This window comes from Macaca thibetana, chromosome 3 (genome assembly GCF_024542745.1).
Source record: "Macaca thibetana thibetana isolate TM-01 chromosome 3, ASM2454274v1, whole genome shotgun sequence".
NCBI lineage: Eukaryota > Metazoa > Chordata > Mammalia > Primates > Cercopithecidae > Macaca > Macaca thibetana.
The window spans coordinates 144,521,489-144,538,431 of record NC_065580.1 but is presented as its reverse complement, the minus strand read 5'-3'; the positions used below and the strand labels follow the sequence as shown (position 1 = coordinate 144,538,431).

General features: G+C 47.1%; 2 protein-coding genes across 33 annotated transcripts in view; both read right to left on the bottom strand.

Moving 5' to 3' along the window:
• ACTB (actin beta) overlaps positions 1 to 16,943 on the bottom strand; it is a 468,316-nt gene that overhangs the window by 107,859 nt on the left and 343,514 nt on the right. Inside the window, exon 1 of one of the 29 annotated variants that reach the window (XM_050784108.1) lies at positions 2,444 to 2,447. The exons of the other annotated variants lie outside the window; for them this stretch is intronic. The gene's annotated coding sequence lies outside the window, so the exon portion shown is untranslated. Of the gene's footprint in view, positions 1 to 2,443; positions 2,448 to 16,943 lie in introns of those variants that run through there. 29 annotated transcript variants of the gene reach the window in all.
• The window catches only part of LOC126950451 (E3 ubiquitin-protein ligase RNF216), a 162,407-nt gene that overhangs the window by 6,493 nt on the left and 138,971 nt on the right, over positions 1 to 16,943 (bottom strand). For all 4 annotated transcript variants that reach the window (XM_050783948.1, XM_050783951.1, XM_050783949.1 and 1 more), the window contains one exon: positions 15,456 to 15,678. In XM_050783948.1, the coding sequence (XP_050639905.1) occupies positions 15,456 to 15,678 (223 nt within the window). The remainder of the gene's footprint in view (positions 1 to 15,455; positions 15,679 to 16,943) is intronic.

Below are 16,943 nucleotides of genomic sequence, written 5' to 3'. Positions count from 1 at the left end.
TTTCTTTCCTTTTTTTGAGACAGTGTCTTGCTCTACTGTCCAGGCTGGAGTGCAGTGGCACCATCATAGCTCAGTGCAGCCTCCACCTCCTGGGCTCAAGAGATCTTCCTGCCTCAGCCTCTCACAGTAGCTCAGCCTACAGGCACCCACCACTACATCCGACTTTTTTTTTTTTTTTGAGACAGAGTCTCGCTCTGTCGCCCAGGCTGGAGTGCTGCGGTGCGATCTTGGCTCACTGCTACCTCTGCCTCCCGGGTTCACACCATTCGCCTGCCTCAGCCTCCTGAGTAGCTGGGACTACAGGCGCCCGCCACCATGCCCGGCTAATTTTTTTTTGTATTTTTAGTAGACATGGGGTTTCACTGTGTTAGCCAGGATGGTCTCGATTTCCTGACCTCGTGATCTGCCTGCCTCAGCCTCTCAAAGTGCTGGGATTACAGGCATAAGCCAGCGTGCCCGGCCTAACTGGTTTTTTTTTTGGTAGAAATGGGGTTTCATCATGTTGCTCAGGCTAGTCTTAAACTCCTGGACTCAAGTGATGCACCCAACCTTGGTCTCCCCAAAATGCTGGGATGACAGGCATGAGCCACCACACCCAGCTGGAAGATTTCTTTCTTAATTTGGGGTGGAAGTTCCTTCCACAATCAGTTTCTCTGACCCATCTGAAATTCCTCAAGAGTGAAGACAGGCCAGATGCAGTTGGCTCATGCCTGTAATCCCAGCACTTTGGGAGGTCGAGGTGGGGGTATCACTTGAGGCCAGGAGTTGAGAGACCAGTGTAGCTAACACGGCAAAACTTCATCTCTACTAAAAATACAAAAAATTAACTAGGTGTGGTGGCACGTGCCTGTAATCTCAGCTACTCGGGAAGCTGAGGCAGAATTGCTTGAAGCCGCAGGTGGAGGTTGCAGCGAGCAGAGATGGCGCCACCGCACTCCAGTGTGGGCGACAGAGCAAGACTCTGTCTCAAAAAAAAAAAAAAAAAAAAAAAATGAAGACAATCCCAGGGCTTTGGGAGGCTGAGGCAGCAGCATCGCTTGAGGCCAGGATTTTCAGACCAGCAAGGGCAACAGAATGAGAACCCAGCTCTACAAAATTTTAAAAATTAGCCAGGTGTAGCATATGCTTATAATCCCAGCTATTTGGGGGGCTGAGGTGAGAGGATCACTTGAGCCCAAGAGGTTGAGGCTGCAGTGAGCTATGACTGCACCATTTTACTCCAGCCTGGGCAACAGGGGAAGATCCAACCTCAGGAAAAAAAAAGTGAAGACAACTGAATTGTAAACTTAAAAAATGGCAAGTTTTATCTTATGTTTCGCCACAATTAAAAAGAGGGAGGGGCCAGAAGCAGTGGCTCACGCCTGTCATTCCAGCACTTTGGGAGGCCGAGGTGGGTGGATCATGAGGTCAGGAGTTTGAGACCAGCCTGGCCAACATGGTAAAAACCTGTCTCTACCAAAAATACAAAAATTACCTAGGCGCAGTGGCACGCATCTGTAATCCCAATTATTTGGGAGGCTGAGGCAGGAGAAACACTTGAACCCGGGAGGCGGAGGCTGCAGTGACCCGAGATAGCCCCACTGCACTCCAGCCTGGGCGACAGAGCGAGACCCCATCTCAAAAAAAAAAAAAAAAAAAAAAAAAAAAAAAAAAAAAAAAAAAAAAAAAAAAAGAAAAGAGGGAGGGCAGGTTTAGGATTGATTTTGAGGTTAAACATGAGGCCTAGTCCCTCATCAGATACTTCTTGGGCTTGGGCTAAGTGACAGATGGGATATTGAGTCCTTTCTGGAGTCAAGTCCCTCGGGAAACATTCCAGGCATCCGAGCATCACCAGCCTGTGAAGAGGACACTTGGAAAAAGGCCACGCTGCAAATCTAGGACACACTTAGGCTGCTGGGAGAGGGGAAAGATGATGATGAGGTGCCGGGGGCTGAGCTGGATCACAGTACAACTGTCCTGCCCTCTCTGGGGCTGAGTCACAAACAGGAAACCCTGGTGGTAGAGCTGCCTAGATGGCAGGATGAATTCATTTTAAAGCACTGCTGGCGGCCGGGCGCGGTGGCTCACGCCTGTAATCCCAGAACTTTGGGAGGCCGAGGCGGGCGGATCACGAGGTCAGGAGATCAAGACCATCTTGGTGAACACGGTGAAACACCGTCTCTACTAAATATATAAAAAAATTAGCCAGGCATAGTGGCGGGCACCTGTAGTCCCAGCTTCTTGGGAGGCTGAGGCAGGAGAATGGCGTCAACCCAGGAGGCGGAGCTTGCAGTGAGCCGAGATTGCACCACTGCACTCCAGCCTGGGCGACAGAGCGAGACTCCGTCTCAAAAAAAAAAAAAAAAAAAGCACTGCTGGCTTCTTCAAGAGAGGGTGCTGGCATCACAGGAAGAACTACAACTCTGGGACTCAAGATTTGGCTTGAGTGTATATGCAGCTCTATCCCCACTACCTAACCTGGAACCCACTCCTTTCCAAAACAGGTTAGGGTGAGAAGCAAATCATTTCTTACTTTTTTTTTTTTTCTTGAGACAGGGTCTTGCTCAGCCCAGGCTGGAGTATAGTGGCGTGATTATAGCTCACTGCAGCCTTGAACTCCTGGGCTCAAGTGATCTTCTCACCTCAGGCTCCTGAGTAGGTGGGACTACAAGTATGTATCATCATGCTCAGCTAATTTTTAATTTTTCTTATAAAGACGGTGGGGGAGGGGGAGTTCTGTGTTGCCCAGGCAGGTCTCAAACTCCTGGCCTCAAGCAATCCTTCCACCTCCGCCTCCCAAAGTGCAGGGGATTATAGGTGTGAACCACGGCACCTGATCTGATCACTCTTATAAAGTGCCAAGCACAGTGACAACAACAGTAATTAACATGCACTGAGAGCTTACTATGCACCAGTCCCTGTCTACACACCTCACATGGACCTCAATTTCACCACAGCTCCCTGAGTCAGGTGCTACGAACTGATTGCCACATTGCAGATGAGGAAACCCTGGCACAGCCAGGTTGTGACGTTGTGACCCAGGCACTCTAGTCTCAAAGCCTGAGCTGTTAACCACATAAACCCCTGTTTCTGAATCGGAACTTCTGGCAAACCTGACTGGGGTCCTGAGAACACTGCTGTTAGGCTGGGTGCATGTGTCAGCGGCAACTATTCTAAGGTGTGCTTTATTCCAGAAAGAGTACAGAAACATAAGAGGCTTCCTTCTCAGAAGGGCAGAATTCTAAAACCTCCTTTCTCCCCTTACAAGACATAATAGGGCAAAACAAAATAAAACACTTCTACTCAAGGAAACAAACAGCCAAAAAGCAGAGCAAGGGGCTATGTGTTTTGGAAATTTTTAGGGAACAATCCTCCTTTTCTCATGCTCAGCTTACCCAGAAGTGCATGTGCCATCCCCTGAAACAGACCACTTGTCGGCCTCTGGTCCCTGGCACTTGGCCTTTGGGATAAAAGCCAGTAGATTCCTCTTGCCCAGAGCGGGAGTGGGGAGCTTGGGAAAGCCCATAAACCTAATTTCTTGAGCCAGAAATCTAAGCGGCACATGGGGGCCCAGCACTGAGGCAAGCAGCTGTAATGCCTCCCTGGGTCACCGGTCTCCAGTGGCCTCTGACCAGGTGCTGTTCTCAGCTCACTGGTTTTGGTCCATCTCAAAGGCGGAAACGAATGCTTCAAGATTTCCTTGCCTGACATGTTTTCTCCTGATGCTACCAAGTTACTTGAATCCCATGAGGGTCCCGTGAAATTTTCTGTCCTCTTCTTGTCACAAAAAACTCAGGGATTTGGTTCTCATCAACATAAAAAAAAATGCCATTATTTCCTTTCCTTATACATACTGATTAAAACAATCTTGGGAAACGCTGAACAAAACACCACAGCTAAAATCACCCAAAATTCCTCACCAGAGATCAATCCTGGGAACATTCTGATATCCTTCCCCTTGGCTGCTTTTATATCCACACCTCACTGTCAAGCCCACTGAGATTCCATTGTAGAAGGTCACGCTCTGCCCCCATGAGGTCCTGCTGCCTTGTACAGATTGCTTACTTCACACCCCCTCTCCACAGGAGGCTGGCAAGGATTTCACAAGAGGACCCCGAGGCTCAGAAGATGCAGAGAGTGGCTGGACCACCAACGTGGGCAGTGTGCTGAGGCCAGGGCAGGAGGTCTGGACTTGTAGGTTCCCAGGCCGGACGGCAGTTCCCAACTGTGTGTGACTCAGGCTGGGTTGGTGGGCTCGCCCTGGACAAGCGTCTATAGAGGTTCACCTGAACCTCTGAGTTCCTGTTCATGCCGTTTGCCCTGGCCACTGGGGGCAGCAGGGGCTGCTGGCTGTGTCTGTACTTGCTGCCACGGACCCCATGACTGACCATGGTACATTCCCCCGAGTGCTGCAGCCTCTCTACCTCATCCTTGGCTTCTGGCATAGGCCTTAAGAAGGACCCAGCTGGCCTGGATGAGTTCTCTCTCTGCCCTCCTTCTGGCCCCTCCTAATCCCAGTGAAAACTTTCAAACGAAGCCTCAGCACAGCTCCTTTCTGATGAGCAAGGCCAGGCTGAGGCGAGAGAGAGTGGATGGTGATCAGCGACCAAGCTGTCCCTGGATCAGCAGGGCCTCAAAAGAATAAGCATAATGATGCGTCAGGCCAGGGTAGAAGTGAGCCCTCTAACCACCTGAGGTCAAGAGTTCGAGACCAGCTTGGCCAACATGGCGAAACCCCATCTCTACTAAAAATACAAAAATTAGCCAGGCGTGGTGGTGGGCGCCTGTAGTTCCAGCTACTTGTGAGGCTGAGGCAGCAGAATCACTTGAACCCGGGAGGCACAGGTTGCAGTGAGCCAAGATCACACCACCGCATTCCAGCCTGGGTGACATGAGCAAAACTTAGTCTCAAAAAAAACACCCCAGCACCCCATCGCTGCCCATGGCTACTCCAGAAGGTATACCTATGGACCACAGGAGAATCCAATAAGTACCATGAGGAAGCACACAAATGGCACCATAGTGGGCAGCACACCCCAAATGCAGTGTTGAGGACAAACGTCAAAGCAGAGAGTGAAATGGACTCTCACCTACCCAGCGGAACTGGAAGAGCATTTTTTTTTTTTTTGAGACACAGTCTTGCTCTATCCCCGAGATTGGAGTGCAGTGGCGCTATCTCTGTTCACTGCAACCTCTGCCTCCCAGGTTCAAGCGATTCTCCTGCCTCAGCCTCCCAAGTAGCTGGGAGTATAGGTGCCCGCCCCACGCCTGGCTAATTTTTGTAGGTTTTTTTTTTTTTTTTTTTTGAGATGGAGTCTTGCTCTGTCGTCCAGGCTGGAGTGCAGTGGCCGGATCTTGGCTCACTGCAAGCTCCGCCTCCCGGGTTGACGCCATTCTCCTGCCTCAGCCTCCCGAGTAGCTGGGACTACAGGCGCCCGCCACCTCGCCCGGCTAGTTTTTTTTTTTGTATTTTTTAGTAGAGATGGGGTTTCACCGTTTTAGCCAGGATGGTCTCGATCTCCTGACCTCGTGATCCGCCCGTCTCGGCCTCCCAAAATGCTGGGATTACAGGCTTGAGCCACCACACCCGGCATTTTTGTAGTTTTAGTAGAAGGGGTTTCACCATATTGGCCTCCATCCGCCTCGGCCTCCCAAAGTGCTGGGTTTACAGGCATGAGCCACCAGGCCCGGCTGGAAGAGCACTTAAAAAAAAGAAATAAGGCCAGGCGTGGTGGCTCATGCCTGTAATCCCAGCAATTTGGGAGGCCTAAGCAGGTGGATCATTTGAGGTCAGGAGTGTGAGATCAGTCTGATCAACATGGTGAAACCCTGTCTCCACCAAAATACGAAAATTAGCTGGGCCAGCCTGGGCGACAGAGCGAGACTCCCTCTCAAAAAAAAAAAAAAAAAAAAAAAAAAAAAAAAAAAAAAAAAAAAAAGACAAGACATAAGCAGATTGCTTAACAGGGAGGGAGAAGGTTGGTTTCCTTTCCTTGAATTCCTTTGAGCTCAGCAGGGTGCAGAAAGCACTAAGCCCGACACAGAAGACTCTGGCTTGCTGCCTGCTGCATGCAGGTAGGGTGGGTGGGGAGGGGAGGAAGACACAGCAAGAGTCTGGGGGGATGGCAAGGACCCAGCCTCTTCAGAAACTTGCTGCAGTTGAAGATGGGAAGTGAGGTAGAATTTACCAGAGAGGTTTTAATTAAGAAGAGAGAAACAAAACACACACAAAAATCCTCCCTTAGCTTGTCCCTCAACAACTAAGCCCCACAGTTCTGTCCACGCAGCAGGGTATAGACAGGAGAAAACGAAGAAAGAGAAACTATGAGTGATTAAAAAGGGGAAAAGATTCGATTTATTTTCACAAATCAGATATGAACCGTAATCACCAGCTACAGGCTGACAGTTCCCAAAATAGCTGTTTGAGCGCTTGGCACAAAACTGTTCTTGCCAAAGCCTTTACGATCCTTTTGAGCCTGTTTTTTCAACACTTCTGGTTACCAGGGCTGGCTGTCCATGTGCCTGCTGGTCAGCCTCTTGTGACCATGGGGGAAGAATAGGTGGCTTTTCTTCTTCATTGTACTTTTCCTCCCCTTAGAAAGGTGACTGGGAATTGCAAGTCTCGACTGCTGCTTCCCCTCTGAGATTCTGGGGGTGGGTTGGGGCTGGGATCCAGGTCATGTGTGGCCACAGCTGTTGTTAATAAACTTGCAATGATTTCATGAAACGCTTCCAAAGAGCTGAAGATTTAGTTTCAAATTATTCCCAGATCAGCCACAGATCGCCTGAGCAACAGCAGACCCTTAGCCCCCACCCCTTGCTGTCCCCAGCAACAGGAAGTTGGGGGAGGGAGCAGCGGAGCTTGGAGCAGCACATGCTGTGCAGCTGTGGCTGGGACGGGCGGGGAAGCAGGACAGTGTGCTTGGGAGGAGTGGAGACTTCATGGGCTCAGGGCTGGCCCTGGCTTCTGCAGCCACCTCCTCAGGTCAGAGAGGCCCGGCACCCAAATACCACTATCTGGAGCACCTCCCCAACAAGAACATGGAGGTGGGGGCAGAATGTGGCCATGTTTTAAGTCCCGTCAGGGTCAAGTGATCACCCAGGGGCCTGTTGGGTCTGCTGAAGACAACATGTAGTAACAAGCACCAACAGGCCGTGTGTACTGGACTGTGCTGCCCTGCTTGGGAAAGCCCTCAGTGACGTCGAAACCCTATCTGGGACACTGTTGGGGTGGCAAAACTGCCAGGGCCCCTTTCTACTATTTGCAGCTTCGTTCATCCATGGGGAAGGAGTCCAGCAAGGTCCCCACCCCTCTGCAAGGCTTACCTGGTTCATGGGGCTCAGGGACCCTATGGGCACATAACGACCATGTATTTGTTGAAGGAGCCAGATATTGGTCAGAAGACCTGGGCTCATATTCTGGTTTTACCAAGCTGGGGGATCCTAGGCTAGTGACCTACACATCATCTCTGTCATCTGCAAAGTAGGAAAGCAGTGCCTCCTGGCCCCATGCAGTAAAAATCACACTGCATAGCACACTCACATGGTGTTGGCTGTGTGGCTATTAAGAGGAAGATGAAGAAACCGAGGTCAGTTTTGATGACAGATCAATGATCACACCCACCCACTCACTTTTTTTTAATTTTAAACACACAATGGTATTTGTGACAGTGACGAGAAATAACAAGCCAAGGCCAGCTGCGGAAGCTGGGTGATGGGACAACCTGGGGGCTCACTTTATTCTTTTGTAGAAGTAAATTTTGAAGGTTAAGGAAAAAATTCTGAAGCCAAAAATCAGTTTCCAACCTAAAAGTCTAAAATACCTTTCCTTACCAGGTTTCTGCATTTCCTCATCAATCCTCCCTTTCATAGCCTTCCTCCCTAATTCTGACAACATCATGTCCTTCCCCCGCCACTTAAGCCAGGGCCCCAAAGGTCCCCAGACTTTCTACATGCCTGACCCACCAGGGAGATGCTGCACTGGCCTGAGGGGAGAAGGCAGGTCTGGACACAAGCTGAGGACAAATGACCCGGGTGAAAACCTAGGCTACCATTTACTGGCCACAGTCTTAAGCAAGTTTCTTCATCTGTAAAACTAGGATGATACATCTGCCTTCGAGCACTGCTACAGAACTGAATGTATTAACATCTATAAATGTTAAGCTCAGTCCACTGTTGGTTTGGAAAAATTAGTATGTCTTAACCAAATGGTTAGGCAATAATTGTACCGAACTAAACTGGCTGTAAAAGTCCTAGGGTTTTATTTGAACTGGGCAGGTTTCGAATTCTTATATTCAAAAGACAAAGACATTGTAGAAAACAATTCTCTGTGGTTTCTCGTAGCCAAAACCCAAGACAAACATGGACTTTGTTTTGTATTGAAAGAGAACATGCTGTTTTGAGTTTTGCCATAGTCTCGAATCCAGACTGCCAGGTGCCTGTTCCTCTCACAATTCGCGCTACCACTCCTGTGGCCAAGCAAGGACCAGTCAGTACATTCATGTTCAGTAAAGTCCCAGGATCACTCTTCCCTTACTGCAAAATAACATCTGTTCACTTATTTGTCAAGAGCTGGCTTTCCACTCTGCTCCCTAATCCAGAAAACTGTGGTTTGCTGTGACTGTTCGCTTCTGGTTTTTTTGCTTCCTAAAAAAGACATCTTCTTTATAAGACTCTTAGTTGAATGCTTTTGGCTTCATTTTGATAACTAACAGGGAAAGTAAGTTACTATTCACCACTTGAGCTCTTAATGTGGAGTGGTAGTTCAGGTTCCCAAGCAATCCCTAGTCATTAACGATGAAAACTCAACTTTCCTCCAAAACCATGAGGGGACAACTCCCTCACTGACAAATAAGAGATTCTTCCTGGCCCTGCTGGTTAATTAAGCCAGAGAACAGGCTTGTGTGACAGTGCATGCTTTGTTTCACTGAACTTCTGAATGGCTTTGTGTTCTCAGAAGCCCCAACAGATGCTGGGTTGGAATTGGATCGGTCTCCTGGTGAGAATCAAGGAAACGGGGCTGATTGCTGTTTTGATGGGAACGGGACAAACGGAACAGAATCTCCAGCTGTGGCTACCAGAGGAAATTGGAGGGATTTGTATTTGCCTGACCTTCCTTTCAAACTTTATTTTGAGCAAATCTAGAACCTTTCTCAGGTTAGAAGATGATGATCCAACAAGAAAACAAGTCAGTGCATGTGATGGCACCCAAACAAGGAAACAGCACATGAGAAACCCACACCATCAATCCCAGGCATGGGAGGAGGCAGCAGAAGACACAGAACAAGGAGGAGAAGAAAGAAAAACGGCGCTGAGAATAGGCCAGACCGTTAACACCCGCCCTCACGCTAACTCCCACTCTGCCCTTTGTCTCTAGAGATAAAATACTGCCTGTGGAGCTCTTCAGAGTTCCAGCTGAAAAAAAAAAATTATTTTTTGCAGGATTCATGAAGTTCCTAGAGATGGCTGCCTCCCACTGTGCTAGCTGTGGGGGGTGGGGGAGGCACTGAGGAGGTGAGTCAGCAGAAGGGCTGTGCCTGGGAATGTCTGTCACAAAGGGGCACAGCCTGCCTGGTGAGCGCTTCCCACTGTGGCTGCACCTCCAGATCACCCAGCAAAAGAAGGATGACTCCGGCTTGGCTTTCTATGTACAAAAAGCCTCCCTTTCTTCTACACATCTCCTCAGTGAGAGGAGGGCAGGCTAGCTAAAGGCTTCATTGGGTCACAAGCTTTGTAATCTGAGTGACTTTTAGGAGTCTCTTATTCCAGCTTCCCACCCAGTGAGGAGCTTGTTCCATGATAAAACGTTCCTGAAATGGAGAACACCCGGTTACCACAGAGGACTCACATCTTTTCAAAACCATGAGTAGCTCTCAGGATTATACATGTCTTTCCCTTTTTTTTTTTTAAAGATGTGGTCTGACTCTGTCACCCAGGCAGGAGTGTAGTGCGCAGTCAGGGCTCACTGCATCCCTAACCTCCCCAGCGCAAGCAATCCTCTTACTTCAGCTGGGGGAGGAGCTGGGAAAATAGGTGTGCACCACTACCCCTGGATAACTTTTGTATTTTTTGTAGAGATGGAGTTTTGCCATGTTTCCAAGGCTGGTCTTGAACTCCTGAGACTCAAGAGATCTGCCCGCCATGGGCTCCTGAAGTGCTGGGATTACAGGCATGAGCCACTGCGCCCAGCCCAATTACGCATTTCTTTTTCTTTCTTTGAGATCAAGTCTTGCTCTGTTGCCCCAGCTGGAGTGCAGTGGCGTGATCTCGGCTCACTACAATCTCTGCCTCCTAGGTTCAAGTGATTCTTGTGCTTCAGCCTCCTGAGTGGCTGGGAGGTCCTCCCAGCAACAACCTATAGTGGCTGAGCAGCAGCCCCTTGGCTGGGCCCCACACCCTCTCCTTGGCCACAGTCCCCACCATGCCTTCCTGCCTCCTAGGCCTAGTGTGCTCCATCCAGACATCATTTCTGCTACCACCTGCCCCTGTGGTAACTTGGGTCTGTGACCCCAGCAATCCATGCTGTTTGTTTTCTATGTGAAAATTTTCCCATGTTTCTTTTCCTCCATGTTTTAAAGTGCAGATATATTTTTATATATATATATATATATATATATATATAAAATTACTTTTTGTACTATTCTAATGTAAGCATATATAAAAATTGACATATCTATTTTTTGGGATGTTTAAATGGTGTTGCTAAATTTATACAACTTTAAATAACTCAGTGAACAGTTGCAGACAGAACTTTGTGAACTTGTCCAACTGTCTCCTGAGGATAACCTTTTCTAATTAAGTGGAACTCCCAGATCAAGGACACGCACTACATCTTCTGATTTGTACACCGTAACTGCCCACTATGCCCAATTACAGTGTAGGAGATGCCAACAAATCTGAAAATTACCTACTAGCAGCCAGGTGCTATTTTCATTTCCATTTACTTGATTATTAGGGGTGGCTGTTAGTCAATTCCACCAGATTGTGGCCAGGTAGAAAGGCAAGCAGCTTTTTTTTTTTTTTTTTTTTTTTTTTTTTTTTTTTTGGAGACAGGGTCTTGCTCTGTCACCCAGGCTGCAGTGCAGTGGCACGAACATGGCTCACTGTAGCCTTGACCTCCCAGGCTCAAATGATCCTCCTGCCTCAGCCTCCCAAGTAGCTATGACGACAGGCGAGCACCACCAAATCTGGCTAATTTTTGATATTTTGTAAAGATGGGGGGTCTCACTATGTTGCCCAGGCTATTCTTAAACTCCAGGATGCAAGTGATACTCTTGCCTCGGCCTCCCAAAGCACTGGATTACAGACATGAGCTACTGCACCTGGCCAGCAAGCAGCTTTTTTCCCTACTTATAATTCTTTTTTTAGACTTCCTCTGTCCATTTTTGAGTTGAGGTGAATAGACCATAGGGAGACTCCTCAGTATAACATCTTCCTCCACAGACATTCTGGCTGGGTCTGTAATGGCTACTACTTCCCATCTTGCTTGCAGTTGGGGAAGCATGTCATTAAGTTCTGGCTGATAGGACTGAAGAAGTAGTGACCTGTTGCAGCTTCTGGAAGCCTAACATTACTTAAGAGATAGGTAAGCAGTCTCTTTAGCCTTACTCCACCCCTTTGCTGCTTGCAATGTGGATTTATCAGCCAGAGCTCCTTTTCAGACAATGACCACATGTGATCTAGGGGTGGCAGAAAAGAATGCTGGAAGCAACTGGATCCTAGATAAGAGGTGCTAGACCGTCCCTGAGCTGTTCACCTCTGTACTTACACACAGAGGAAAAAGACACTTCTGTTTTTCTTTATTTTGAGATCCCAAAGTGCTGGGATTACAGGCATGAGCCACTACACACGGCCCCACTTTTTTTTTTTTTTTTTTGACAGAGAGTCTCACACTGTCACCCAGGCTGGAGTATAGTGGCGCAATCTCAGCTCATTGCAATCTGTGCCTCCTGGGTTCGAGCAATTTTGTCTCAGCCTCCTGAGTAGCTGGTATTACAGGTGTGCAGCACCATGCCTGGCTAATTTTTACATTTTTAGTAGAGACAGGTTTCACCATATTGGTCAGGCTGATCTCGAACTCCTAACCTCAGGTGATCCACCCGCCTCGGCTTCCCAAAGTGCTGGGATTACAGGCATGAGACACTGCCCCTAGCTTTAATTTTTTTGTTTTAAATGAAATGGGGTCTCGCTATGTTAACCAGGCTTGTCTTGAATTCCTGGGCTCCCGCGATCTGCCAACCTTGGCCTCCAAAAGTGTTGGCATTATAGGCATGAGCTACTGTGCCTGACCCTTTCCCCCAGTTTTTCATGTATCCCTAATCTTTGTTTATGATGTCATTTGCCAGTGAGAATTTATGGTTTTTTAGTCTGGCCTTGATGTAATGCTTCTCTTGATGTAATGCAGGAAACCTTCTCTTCTCCAAGATTACAGAAGCCATTCCCTTCATGCTGCCCTCTCTCTCTCCATGTAGCAGCTAGAGTGACCTTGGAAACATAGCCCCCCACAATGCCCTGAAATGGCTCTAATCACACTCCAGACCTGAGGCCGGCCTCTGGGCCAACGGCTGTCACGTCCCTGTGGCTCTCCACCTACAAACCTCACCTGCTTTCTTTCTGATCCCCAAACAGGCCCTATGTGTTTGATTTCCTTGCCAGCCTTGCTCCTCCTCTAGGTTGCACTGCAAATTACTCTGGCCCCCATCTATTTAAAAGCTGGCCTCCCTCCTCCCACCCGACCATTCTCTACTGCATCACCTGTTCTTCTGACATGGCATTAAATACTCCACAGATTCTTGTAGATTGTATTAGACCATAAGCCCAATGAGGACAGGGGCTTTTCTGTTCAGACTAATTCTGGCAACACTGCACAATTAAGAATTAACAGATAAAGGCTAGGCACAGTAATCCCAGCACTTTGGGAGGCCGAGGCAGGTGGGTCACGAGGTCAGGAGTTTAAGACCAGCCTGGCCAACATGGTGAAACCCTGTCATTACTAAAAATACAAAAATTATCTGGGCGTGGTGGTGTGTGCCTGCAATCCCAGCTACTCAGGAGGCTGAGGCAGGAGAATCACTTGAACCCAGGAGGTGGAGGTTGCAGTGAGCCAAGATCGTGCCACTGCACTACAGCCTGGGTGACAGAGCAAGACATGGTCTCAAAAAAAAAAAAAAGGAATTAACAGATAAATACACCTATATAATTTCTCCAATGATTTTAAATGGCATTTAAAAAAATCACACATTAATTTCTGTTTCTGGTCTCTATCTTGTCCCTTTGATCTATTTGCCTATTATTATGTTCACCTACGTGTATTAATAGCTTTACAGTAAAAAGTAGTTTCATTTTCAAAATAAGTCAGTTTTTAAAAATCCTACTGAATTTAGATGTGAATTGCATTAAATTTCTAAGTGACTTTGGATAGAGGTGATCTCTCTGTAATACTGAATGTTTTCTTAGAGGACAGGAATGTTTCTCCACTAAACACTACCGAGGCTCCCTTCACTCTTCCCAGTGAAAGCTGAGAAGTGCCATGTGTCACCAGGCCTGCCTCCTAGTGGCCTTGGTCCACTCGCTCCAGGTCAGCAGGGAGCTCACTGTCACATGCAATCGCCTTTTGGTAAAGATGTCTTCTTGCATTATGACATTATTCTGACCAGGTGTGGTGGCTTATGCCTGTAATCCCAGCACTTTGGGAGGCCGAGGCAGGTGGATCATCTGAGTTCTAGAGTTCAAGACCAGTCTGGCCAACACGGTGAAACCCCATCTCTACTGAAAATACAAAAATTAGCCAGGTGTCGTGGCATGTGCCTGTAGTCCCAGCTACTTGGGAGGTTGAGGCAAGAGAATCAGGAAGCATTTGAACCCGGGAGGTGGAGGTTGCAGTGAGCTGAGATCACACCATTGCACTCCAGCCTAGGTGACAGAGCAAGACTCTGCCTCAACAACAACAAAAAAAATCGTTATTCTTATAGATCAGCTTTGAACAGTGTTTGTGCTTGTTTTTAGTTTAAAATAATTTTAAGAATTGATTTTTTTTTTTTTTTTTTTTTTGAGACGGAGTCTCGCTCTGTTGCCCGGGCTGGAGTGCAGTGGCCGGATCTCGGCTCACTGTAAGCTCCGCCTCCCGGGTTGACGCCATTCTCCTGCCTCAGCCTCCCGAGTAGCTGTGACTACAGGCGCCCGCCACCTCGCCCGGCTAGTTTTTTGTATTTTTTAGTAGAGATGGGGTTTCACCGTGTTAGCCAGGATGGTCTTGATCTCCTGACCTCGTGATCCGCCCGTCTCGGCCTCCCAAAGTGCTGGGATTACAGGCTTGAGCCACCGCGCCCGGCCCCGATATTTTTTTTTTTGAGACAGACTCTTGCTGTTGCCCAGGCTGCAGCGCAGTGGCATGATCTTGGCTCACTGCGAGCTCTACCTCCCCAGTTAAAGTGATTCTCGTGCCTCAGCCTTGTGAGTAGCTGAGATTACAGGGGCGTGCCACCATGCTTGGCTAATTTTTGTATTTTTAGTAGAGACAGGGCTTTGCCATGTTGGTCAGGCTGGTCTCGAACTCCGACATCAGGTGATCCACCCACCTCGGCCTCCCTAAAGTGCTGAGATTACGGACGCGAGTTACTGCGCCTAGCCAAGTTTTCCTTTCTTTACATAAAAAACACTTATAAATAAAAGTACTTAGAACAGTGTCTGACACATGGTAGGTGCCCAATAAACATTAGCTATGACTGTCTCCAGTATCTACTATACCTTTTACTCTCTTAGCTAAGTGCACTGACTAGCAGTTTCAGAACATAGGATTGCTGATGTTATACTTGACTTTATTTTACTACTAAATGTATGCTAACATCTGTATTGAAATTTGGGGTCTAAAAATATTATTAAGGAATCATCTTTGTAATACTGTATTTTTAAAGCTTAAATCAAGAAGAAATATTTGATTTCTTAAATGTCTTTTCACCATCTACAGATACCATATAATGATTTACATTAATAGAGGTTGTTAATATTAACCCATCATTGCATTTCTGGAACAAACTCACTTAGTCATGCTTTCTATTTGCTAATATTTTATTTAGATAATTTAAAATCTAGATTATATGTAAGTCTCATAAGAACATCTATAGTTTTATTTGTTAGGGCTATCTCCATCAGGCTTTGGAATCAGTGTTATGCTGGCTTTGAACAGATACATGTATAAGTTTCCTTACTTTGCTCTGGAATATTTCAGAGGGCATAGAATAATTTTATTTCCTGAAGAATTAAAAGAATTTGCCTACAAAACTGTTAGGGCCTGCTGCTTTGAGCAGCATGAGTAGCAGCTGATACTTTCTCAAATTTTTTCTTTGGTTATCAGTCTATGTAATTTCCTATATTCTTTTCCTAAGTCAAATTTTGTTATGTATATTCAAAATACTTGTCATAAAAATATATTTCTATTTTCTCCCTATAAAGCAATAGCCAGCCATGTGTCTACTTACAGTGGGATCGGTCCAGAGAGAGCACCTTGAACACTCTTGGCAAGGGGCTCCTGGGGAGCGGGGATGTTGGCAGAAATGGTCATATCCATTGATAGAAACTCGACAGAGGTAGCACATCTGGGCACCACAGCGGCAAGACATGCGGTTGCAGCCTTCAGATTTGATGAGGCCAGTCCCACACTTGTGGCATTTTCTAATGCGGGCAGCAGTCATTTTTTCTTCACTGAAATAAGAAAATATAATTTGGAGCTGGGAGGGACAACGAGGAGGAAAAAAATATGGCCATTAAACATTTATTTATTTCCACATAAAATGATCACTTACGGCTTTTTGTGACATTAAGCAGTGAAAAGAGCCTAGGTTTTGGAGTCTGAAAACTGCTTCAAAGTTTTAATTCTATGATCTTTGGTAAATTATTCACCTGCATGGAGACTCAGTTTCCTCATTTTTAAACTGTGAAAACACAACTTTCTCATGGTGTTTTGAGGATTACAGACGAAATATAAAGCACCCTGGCACAGTGCCTAGTAATTGGCATTTAGAAAAGGACTGCCCTATTTGTTATAGGAATCCCTGTAGGCTTAAATAAAATGGAGAGAAAAGGCTGAGCATGGTGGTGCACGCTCCGTTCCGGTGTAATCCCAGAACTTTGAGAGGCCAAAGCAGGAAGATGGTTTGAGCTCACGAGTTTGACACCAGCCTGACCAACATGGTGAAACCCTGTCTCTACTAAAAATACAAAAATTAGCCAGGTGTGGTGGTGCACACTTGTAATCCCAGCTACTTGGGAGGTTGAGGCAGGAGAATTGCTTAAACCTGGGAGGTGAAGGCCGCAGTGAAGTGAGACCGCGTCACCACTGCATCCCAGCTTGTGTAACAGAGCGAGACTCCATCTCAAAAAAACCCCCAAAAAACAAAAAACAAAAAACCACACACACACACACACACACACACACACACACACACACACACACACACAGTGTTAAGGAGACAAAATTTAGATAAAGTGCATTTAGTACTATTACCTTAATGAGTCACCTTAGTAGTACATCTGTTTATGATTTTAGTTACTCAGCAACTGTGAAGACACTACTCAATGTTCTATGACTCAAGGTTCTACCTTTTTTTTTTTTTTTGGGATGGAGTCTTGCTCTGTTGCCTAGCCTGGGGTGCAGTGGCTCCATCTCAGCTCACTGCAACCTCTGCCTCCCTGGGTTCAAGAGATTCTCCCACCTCGGTGTCCTGAGTAGGTGGGATTACAGGCACCTACCACCATGCCCGGCTAATTTTTTTTTATTTTTAGTAGAAATGGGGTTTCACCATGTTGGCCAGGCTGGTCTGGAACTTTCGACCTCAGGTGATCCACCTGCCTTGGCCTCCCAAAGTGCTGGGATTACAGGCGTGAGCCACTGTGCCTGGTCGATTTAAAAAAATTTTTTTTGAGACTCACTGCAACCTCCATCTCCTGGGTTCAAGCAATTCTCATGC